The 10,539-nt window shown below is 32.3% G+C and overlaps 1 protein-coding gene and 1 pseudogene across 2 annotated transcripts in view; one reads left to right on the forward strand and one right to left on the reverse strand.

Moving 5' to 3' along the window:
* Positions 1 to 3,122, forward strand: part of LOC149568676 (disease resistance protein Roq1-like) — a 32,401-nt pseudogene extending 29,279 nt beyond the window's left edge.
* LOC149568675 (membrane-associated progesterone-binding protein 4-like) overlaps positions 1 to 10,539 on the reverse strand; it is a 241,943-nt gene that overhangs the window by 47,731 nt on the left and 183,673 nt on the right. Inside the window, exon 7 of one of the 2 annotated variants that reach the window (XM_089821558.1) lies at positions 6,688 to 6,787. The exons of the other annotated variant lie outside the window; for it this stretch is intronic. Within the exon in view, the coding sequence (XP_089677684.1) occupies positions 6,703 to 6,787 (85 nt within the window). The 3' untranslated portion in view covers positions 6,688 to 6,702. Of the gene's footprint in view, positions 1 to 6,687; positions 6,788 to 10,539 lie in introns of those variants that run through there. 2 annotated transcript variants of the gene reach the window in all.

A 10,539-nucleotide genomic window follows, 5' to 3' on the forward strand; every position in this document is an offset into this window, starting at 1 on the left:
TATTCCTATTCCCACAGCCAAACGGGCCCTTAAATATAGGCAACACCTCATTTGTAGAGACCATGTTAGCCACACAAAGAAAATTCAAACAATTATTACTCAAACAATATATAAGTCCTATAAACAAATAACTTGAGCAATCTATTTCTAATTGAACCTTTGCTCTGATACCATGTAGAGAAATGAAATATAAAATAATATATCACAACAACATAAGAGAATAATAATTGCTACAGTAGATTGGAGGAGAAAATGTTCTTAGTGAATGGTGTGAGCAATTAGATTACCTTTATTTACAAAGGAAAACTTCTAGAATTTGACGTGATAGTAAATTAAATTCTATCCTAATGATCTATACATGAATGGTTGCATGAGAAGATGGAGATATAGTCCACCAATTTATTAAGAAATGTGTGAAATTAGTTTGTACTAATAGCTATTTTAGTGAAGTCAACAACTACTACTGCAGTTCAACTGCAGATGTGGACAGTAGAGAATTAATTTATGAACTAATTTTCTCCTATCTAAAACATTCTAGACAATCTTATTCTTCCTAAGAAAAAAACTTTTATTTCTTCACCTCATAAAATTTGTATGTGAAACATGCCATTGTTTTTATTTTTAACTGTATTCTTCATCTAAAATGAACAATTGATATCTGTGCATCAATTTTAAAAACGGTAAATAGGTTATATTAATTTAAGATTTCTTTTCAGAGAAAACTTATTTTTTTTAAAATGTTTTTTAACAGTGATAAAGAAGTGCTGATGATTATCAAAAAAATTGTTCTGGAGCATCCTAAAAAGACTTTATTTGTGGTGGCCGAACATCCTGTGGGTCTTGATAAAACCTTATTTGACTTTGAAATAATTCTGATGAATTCTTCTCAAGATGTAAAAATTGTAGGGATCACAGGTATAGGTGGGTGTGGAAAAACTACACTCGCAAAAGAATATTACAACAAGATGATACACTCCTTTTACAGATGCAGTTTTGTTTGTGATGTACGAGATACACCAACTAAAAATTTGTATGTAAAGCAAAAAAGGATGTTCCAAGACCTTGGCGGCCCAAAAGATCTATCGTTTGACAGTGTAGAAGAAGGTAAAGCAATCTTAGCAGAATATTTGAGATTTGTTCAGGTACTTATTATCTTGGATAATGTAGATCATCAAGATCAATTGGAATCTCTCTTACCAACAAAAGACAGCCTTACACATGGTAGTGTTATTTTGGTTACCAGTCGAGATCCTGGTGTTCTGATATCATGGGGAATTCCTTCTAATTCTATTTACAAGATGAAAAAATTAAGTCCTCGACATGCCATGGAACTATTTTGTTGGCATGCTTTCCAAATACCGACTCCAATAGAAGAATTTGAATGCCTTGTTAAAAAGTATTTAATAATATGTAAGGGATTGCCATTATCCATAAAGGTTTTAGGAGCACTTGTGCATGGAAGGTGTAAGGAATATTGGAATGGTCAGTTAGAAAAGTTCTCTGGATCATTGCACAAAGACATTAAAACCGTATTTGTGGTGAGCTTTGATGCACTAGACGAGGAAGAAAAAGAGATATTTTTGGATATATCTTGTTTCTTCATAGGAATAAAAAAGAATTCAGCGATCATAGTATGGGAGGAGTCCAGATGGAGTGGAGCAGGTAGTTTGGCAACGCTCGTGGATAAATGTTTGGTTGAAGTAGATGAAGACAGGTGCTTGAGAATGCATGATCTGCTGAGAGATCTGGGAAAGGACATTTCAATCACACGGTCACCATACCGCCTTTGGTCACCACAGCAACTCACGCACATTGAGAATCAAGGGAGGGTGAGTTAAATTATTACCTTGTTTATTATGCTATATAATAGATTGCTCTGAGATTAAATTGTTTAGTACTTGTCCATTTAGGAGAGCCTGCCAATTCGGGGAATCAAAGCCCAAACAGATGAGTTTTATGAAGAATTTGTTGAGTTTATCAGAGAAGAATCAGGTAGAGGAATTAAGCCGAGGCGGGGATTAAAAATTGTAGATGTTGAAAACAACTATTTTACAGAGGAATTAGCACCAGTATCAGAAGGCATTGTCTCACTACGATGGGCCAACTTTCCACATACATCTCTTCCGCCATGGATTTCATTGAAGAAGTTGAGAGTTTTAGAGCTTTGTGAGGCTTCTAAATAAGAACAACCATGGGACGAGAGTGCCAATGTATGTATCTTCCTTTTCTTTACTGTTATTTATGCAACTAGATTTTCTTAAAATCTCTTTTAGTTGTTGAGCGGTCTTGCTTAATTAAAAAAGGAAATTTGGGCACTGCAGCCTCCTGTGCAGTTGAGAGTGCTGAAAATCAGCCATGCGGAAAGCTTCCAAAGCTTTCCAAAGTCAATAGGATTTCTGAAACATTTAAAAGAGATATCCTTTGACGGCAAAGGAGCTCCTATCGAAGGTCTACCAGATGAGTTCTGCAGCCTCCAAATGCTGGAGCGCCTCGAGTTTGTTGAATGTAATGAGCTAAAGTCGTTGCCTAGCAAGTTCGGTGATCTGAGAAACTTGCAGCATCTAAGATTGGAAAGCTGTAGCGCGATTGATGTTTTGCCAGAAAAATTTGGCCACCTCCAATCGCTGAACTACCTCTCATTATCACATTGTGACAACCTCAAATCATTGCCTGGCGAGTTTGGTGCTTTGACAAATCTGGAGGTTTTACAATCGGTGAGATGTAGTCATTTGATGATTCCATCAGAAGTACTTATGCAGCTTGCTAGCCTTCATGACTTGGAGATCACTTGTTGCCCAGGACCCACTGAATTTGTAATCCAGGAGGGGTCCTCATCTTCCAATATTTCATTCTCTAGTCTCACAAATTTATATCTAAACAGCTGTCGTGTGTCTAGGATATCAATCTCTCCCAACTCTTGCCCCACTCTGCAGACGCTATTTATTAACCAGAATCATGACCTAGTAGAGATAAGTGGGTTGCCCGTATCTGTCAAGAGTGTTGAAGTGATGGCATGTTCAAATCTGCCAAGCATAAGCCTCAATCCTGGTCCGGTGAAGCTAGAGTCTCTGGATGTGTGGAGGTGTGAGGAGCTGAGGATAATTAAAGGATTAGAAAATTGATCTGACGACAAGTGTCGATCAAATGATGCTGCCAGAAGGTAAACAGCTATACATTAGTGTTTTCTTCCCATCTTCACTCGAGGAAGAGGAAATTTCTTCCCATGTTTCTTTTGTTCTACGGAGGGACCTCCATTCGTTAGAAGATGATTTGGTAGAGACAGGAATATTGGTGATGGGTGAGGAAAATAGAGTAGTCGACGTTTTTTATGGACTAGTGCAACATTTGGGAAAAACAAAGGATATTTGTGCCACTCATAATAAATTTGTCATATTTGAATAATGTTAAATATTATAAACTTAATTGTGTGCAATCTATGGAATTAATTGTTTCTGATTTAAAAATATTTATCTTATATATATATATATATAATGTTAGTATTATAAATATGTATAAATGTGTGGAAATTGGAAGTTTTATAGTCTATGATACCAACTTTCTAATTTTATCTGCCACTGGCTTCCAATTCTGATACGCTAAACATGAGATTTTCTCTATCACTAACTTTGAATTTTGATATGCTAAACATGAGTGTAACGTGTGTTTGTCCAATGCCTATATTCTTCAATCATGTGCTTTATCCCAAACAGGCCACTGACCATGATCAGGAAAAAAGATCGTCTATAATGAAGATAATCTTCAACCTCTTGATTGAAACTTTGCCCCAAAAAGCCACTTGTTGTTTGGAGACTATGATATAGAAATTGGTTTCCACATCAACACTTGTTATAGAATTTTCCTACTTTCTTCTTTGAATGCAAAAAAGCCACAGAAAGTTCATTTTCAGTCATCATTACCTAAAATACCAATCCTGCAAATTTATTTTCAGCCTCTTGGACATTCATTTCATCATAAATGCACATTAATTCTCTCACTTTCATTTGCTTCCAAAATGATTGAAATGAAACTTTTGTTTTAATAGGATGGTGGAACAATATTACTTACCGATGTAAGTATCTACCTTTCCCTTAATGTTATTTCTGCAACAATAACTTAAAATCTCAAATACCTGTTAAACGATCTTCCCTGACTAAAGAAGAATGTGATGCAACCTATTGTGTAGTTGAGAGTGCTAACAATCATTTTGTCTTGATATTTTCAAGGTCAATATAATTTTTAAAGCATTTGAAACATTTTTTGTTTTTTTTTTATGGCAATGGAGTTGCTATTCTAATCACTGCAACACTTCAAGTTAGTTGATTGTAATAATATAAAGTCACTGCTGAGAAACTCGACAATCTAAAAAATTTGTTGCATCTATAGTTGGAAGAATTGAGATCGAAGGTCTATCAAAAGAGAAGAGTTATATTTAATGTTAGTAGTATAAATATGTGGAAATATAGATGTAATATGTTTAATAATTCTTTTATAGTAACAAATTTGAATTATATTATAGTCATTTATTAGTTTCAATACTATAGCATCCGATTGGGTGCTATTTCCAATTTAATTTTGATGAATCGTGACTGTTTATTTAAAATACACAAACCTTTTCAATAATGTATTTACTTTAGGTTGAGCTCTATTTGTATTGGAAATCATTACATGTGAATTGGCTATTGGCCTATTAGGTGAACAGTAGGGCTTCTAGTTCTCTCTAAAATGCATGATTTCTTGCAAAAGCTAAAGTGGAATTAATAGCAACATGGTTTCCCTCCTGTGTTCATGATTCTAATGTGTTTTCATTCATTAGTCTTCTGCCGACAAATGTTTACAAAATCTCATAAAATCTTTCCCACTACTGCTCATTTAATGTCAAACTGCGTACAAATATGTGTTAGGTGAACAACTTGTAGTTTAGTCAGTTTGGCATGTCTTGTCATTCATTTTTCTTCTAGTGATGAAACTAAGCAAAATCTCATAAAATCTTTTGTCATGTGGACTAGAAATGTATTTCATTATTGCAAGCTGGTGGTAATTATGTCGATAAATTCATACAGGTGTCTGGATTTGGTCGTTGAGCAATTAATACATGGGGGAATGTGTCTCGGTGGCATTTGATAATCACAAAATTATCTCATCTGCCAGTTTATAGAAAGGAATATTTGGTTTCTTAGTTCACATGTTGTTCTTCATGCTGTGCATAGAGAAAGTGGTAAGATTTCGTGGCTAACTCTTGTAATCTATTTCCTCTACGAATTTTGTTTAATATGAGCACATACTTAGTTGTTAACTCTGTAATATCATCTTTCTCATCTTGTCCATATTTGCAGTAACGCCATTCCAACTTAATTGTGTTTCTTAAAGGTATGTTTCTCTAAAATTATATATTTAGAATTAATTTATCCTACGATGTCGTGTTTGTGCTCCGTAACTAGGATCCCATGATATTTCTTTGTATAATCTAATTTCCCCTATAGTTTTGGATATTTGGTATGGTGGGTGTCATTTTATGCAAAATCTTTGTTGTTTCTAGTGAATACTGGACGAGATTATGGAGTAGTTGTCACAAGGTTATATTGAAGGTTTTCTACCGATTACATATCTTAACAGTCGGTCCAAGTTTTACCCTTGCCTAAGATTTGCTAGCAGAAAATGATTATAATACATTAGCTTAAATCCGTTTCTTTATGTTTAATTTTCTGATTGATCCATTTAGCTCTCTCATATTGTTGTAGGTTCCTGAGAAATCAAATTTCTGTCAAATTTCAAGTTTTTAACTATTGATGGTGTTTTTTTTAATCTAAGACTAAAATAGATTATACAGTGGACTTTACCATCTACTAATACAATTGAGTATACTCCAACCTTTTTTGAGTTCCTGAAGGCTTTTGTTTTTTGTTATTATCTGATGAGGAAATTAATGGGAATGGCTTCACTAGTTATTTCTTGAAAATATTTTCATCTTATTACTTGTTGGCTAGGATCATGTTCTTTCGACTAAGTATTGTGTTCATATGTGGTACACAGGTTTCATTTCAAATAGCTTGTAAAGACATTTTATATACATATTAATTTGTGAGCATGTAATTTATATTCTATGGCTTCTACATTAATTTTGAGTCTGGTAGTTCATCTTCATGATTTTAAACAATAACTAGAATACCTGTTAGAGATTCTTAAAAATTTCATATGATTAATCTATTTTTCATAAAATATAGTCCTGATCTTAGTTTTGAGCATATGGCTTGCCATAAGGCATGGGACTGACTGTGAAAGATTTTTACAAACACCTGTAATCATCATAGGAATTTTTATAATGCTTGTTTCTATGGCTGAAATCATATAGATGTCTACTTCATGTCATGAACTTGGCCCCTAATTTTCAAAGATTCGTTCTCAAGTTTTGGCTAATTAAACCCCAATATTTTTCCATATATGTTTGACAAACATTCATTAAAATTTATTTTAAAAGGAGAAGTCAACAATGAAACATTTAGATTTGGTTATCTCTCAAATATGGATTTACATATAGTCATTAGGTTTCGTCTGAACTATTAAACCAAGTAATAGATATCATATATCATATGACTGTTATCTAATTTTGAAATATATTGTGGCAGATTTTAACTTTTGAAAATGTGACTGAGTTTATATTCCAAGTCCAAGTGTTGACTGGGATCCTCCAATCACCAGTGCAATTCAAAGACAAACTTTGGAAAATGTGTTTGTCATAGAATGTCTAAATATGGAGAAGTCACCACACATTGTTCTTGGTGAAGAATTTCTGGAAAATAAATCTGGGTTAGTGCTTTACAAGGACATTGTTTCAAAATTCTTCATCAATTGCATGGACCTTTTCAAAAATATAGAAATTGTAAAGAAAATGGTGAATGCATATGTTAAGCATCACTTTAAGCCTCTTGAAAACTATGATGCATACATTAGTGTGTATGTAATAGAGATGAGTAATGCTCTCATTGGTGGTTTGTTCTCTCTTGAATCACTAAGTTCATGTGATGCTACTACATCTATGTATAATTCACTAAAAATTGTGATTAGCAGTAAATACAATTCTATTATAGATCATGCATAGCACGCTCATCGTTCCTAGCTATCTTGGCAAAATGCATCAAAAATTTTAGATGCCTACAATGCAATGATATTTCTACAAATTCATATGTCTCCTCCAATTCCTCCTTATACACACACCAGTTTCTCCATGATTGTGTCCTCTAGTAGGGAGCTTGTATAAGTCAGAAAATCTCTGAAGTGCTTGTCATGGATGAGCATATGATGCACATATGTACATACACTAAACAACATATGCAATAAAACATATTCATACACAACTTTGACCAAATTTTAGAAAAGCAAATAGATTAGCTTTTGTGCATATATTTTCCCTTTTGTATGATATTAAATTTATAAAAAAAACTCAATCAATATTTTATTTACACTATTACCCACTTTAATATTAATTTACAACTTAAAATACTATTTTTTCCTTGTCGTTCTATATATTGACTATAATTCCAAAATTCATATTTCTTAATATTTCATTTCAATAAATCAAAATATGTGTCTTCATTTCTGCATTTTCTTACTAATCTCTAACCCTACTACAAATCTAACATGAATACATTGCATGAACCTGTGAACAATTGACTTGAACCCATTGTATACAAAGTTGTGATTGTGACTACAAATTTTTTTCTAGATTTAACATGTTTCTTTCAAATTTGATTAAGCAATTGCATGTAATGTTATTCACATATTACTCAATTGATTCCAAATACTTGTTCCCTTCATTTATTTTTGTTAGGAATAAGGTGTCTCAACCTTGTATAATTCCTATTCTTATTATTTGTATTGTAAATTGTATTTTTTGCAAATAATGTTGATGTGTCAACATCTTGAATTGTGTGTAAGGAGATCATAACTAAAACAGTTATGACGGATTCCTATGACACGTAAGAGCTATGTTAGGAAGATTCAATGACAGGTGAAGACATGTGGCAACTAAGATGCGATGCGAAAAGGGTGTATTGTTGGTACTGCGAGTAGCTACTGGAGTCTTCTGTTATTTATGTTGAACTTGCATTGCAAGTGTATTGTAACCTTGTGTTGAAGATAATACATTGTGCAGGTTCTGAAGGGGTGGGGTTGTTTTACGGAAAAGTTTTTCCCCACCGGCAAATCTTTGTGTTATGTGTTCCTTTCTCTGTCTATTTTCTGTATGCATGGTTGGCTGCAATATTGTTGTTTACATGATATTGAATCTGTAAGTGTAGAAGATTTTAATAGGATTTGCATCATACTTTCCTTATGAGATTAGCGTAGGAAGCTGATTCCGCACCTGAGTTTCCTTACAATTTTCATGTATCAATATTTATAGGTTCCTCAAGGCTATTTGAACAGCAACAAATTCTGAATTCAAATAAAAAATCACAATCACCCGGTATGTTTCAACCCTATCTTGTCAAAACAAAATTATAATTCTTGTCTTCACTTATATGTTTTACTTAGTGAATTTTATATGTCTTTCCTTAGTAGTAGAATAAAATTAATTACATTTATGAGATTGGGACTTGAAAAGAAAACTAGTATTTTGATACAATATAGTTGGTAAAAAGAATTTTGAACCAATATCTAATTAGAGTTCCTTTAACATATCAATTCTAATTTGGGCTAATGATTAATCATAACTGGGTATGTGCAAGATCATGGTCAACCATACTATGCCCTTAAGTGGCAATGAAAAATCAACAAATTAGGGTTATGTCAACTTGACGTACAATTTTCAACTTGTTATGAACTTTCTATAAAAAGTAGAGATAAAATAATCTCCAAGAAATTGAATTTAGTTTCTAAATTACTAGGCCTTATCTGAAAATAATAAAAAAATTGATTAGTCAAAATTTGAATTTTAATGCAATAGTACAAAAATAAGAAGTAGACATACGTTTGACCACCTTAATCAGAATCAAATGATAATTTTTTTAATAAGATTCTAGATATAAGAATTAGACTCATGCTTGGATGTGATGCATATTTTGGATATTTTTATTCGAAATAAATAATTAATTATAAATTTTATACTACAGTATTTTTGGAATTAAAAACTCTCATGTCTGACCACCTTAACTAATTCAAAATTCTACAAAATTTAACTTTTTTTTTTTGCCTTATAGTAGAAGAAGTATAGAATGTGATGCATCTTTTGGATTTCAAAAATGTTGTACTATTTGAAAGTTATAGTTATTTTTCAATTAGTGTGTCAATTAACACTTTATACATAACTCCATTAGAAAATAAATATTAATTACTTATTGAATTCATAATTTGACAAAAATTACATTTATGGAAAGATAAGAACATTCTTTAAAAATTATTTTCATATCATCAAAATTGGGTGAAAAAAAGTCATCAGATACATGTTTGAAGTAAAAAAACACACAAGAACAGGCCAAAAACACATTTTCAAGACATTTTTAAAGTTGACCATGTAGGGTTTCTATCCAAAGATATATTAGGCCTTATAAAGGTATTAATTTTTTGGTTTGGTATCAGGATTGGGGGAAACAAGTTGGAATAGATTTTGAAATGCTTTGAGGCATTTCAAAACTATATATTTTTCAGATCGCCACTTTTTGGCACACCATGATCCTACACATACCCAACTATAATTTATATAATAAAATTAAATTATAATATTAAATATAGTTATAGTTCAAACAAATGGAGAATCAAGCTACAACAATTATATAATAATTCTAATAAAATATAAATGATATTTAATCTCAATTGGTAAGTGATACGTTGTTTAGTGATATTGTTATCATGATTCAACTATATTTTTCAATCATACTCATTGACACCATGTTTCATGGGTAGTGGTTTGCAAAACCCATCTTCCATCCAATACAACTCTGGCTTGACTACACTTAAGTACGAAAACTTAGGAAGTCATGGTGCTTGAACTTTGTGAGCATCACCTAGTTCTAATTCATGGTAGGTGTTCCATTCATTCTCATTAAATATGGGTTTTTTGAAACACTACATAAGCAAAACATACCACTTTGACCTACTATGATGGTCTCTTTTCTAACAGATATCATAGATCATATAAACCCATTTAGTGATTTTACATGTTAAAAGTAACATTGCACACTACATATAGATGTGTACAGACAATAACAAACACATGTTTGACTCCCTTGTTTATCTGACATGGTTTCTTAATATAACTTGTACACAATGGGTTTTGTAGCTAGTGCAAGGGTTCATTTAAAGTTGGATGAAAACCTTTGGCATGTCATGCATATGTGTACCTTTGACTTCTGAAATGTGTTGACCTAATATGGCACAATTATCAATTATTATGTAATGACATTATGGAGAAATGTCAAAGTCATTATTCATATATTTACAATACTTTAGATAGAGATGTTGAGTTTCTTTTCCATGGGTCTTTAGGGATTTGAAAAATATCGCACCTTAATTTTCATTAACTATTTTTGTTAAGTCTTACTTCAA

The sequence above is a fragment of the Cupressus sempervirens genome, chromosome 3 (assembly GCF_028749045.1).
Source record: "Cupressus sempervirens isolate cs-2001-9-10 chromosome 3, ASM2874904v1, whole genome shotgun sequence".
Taxonomy (NCBI): domain Eukaryota; kingdom Viridiplantae; phylum Streptophyta; class Pinopsida; order Cupressales; family Cupressaceae; genus Cupressus; species Cupressus sempervirens.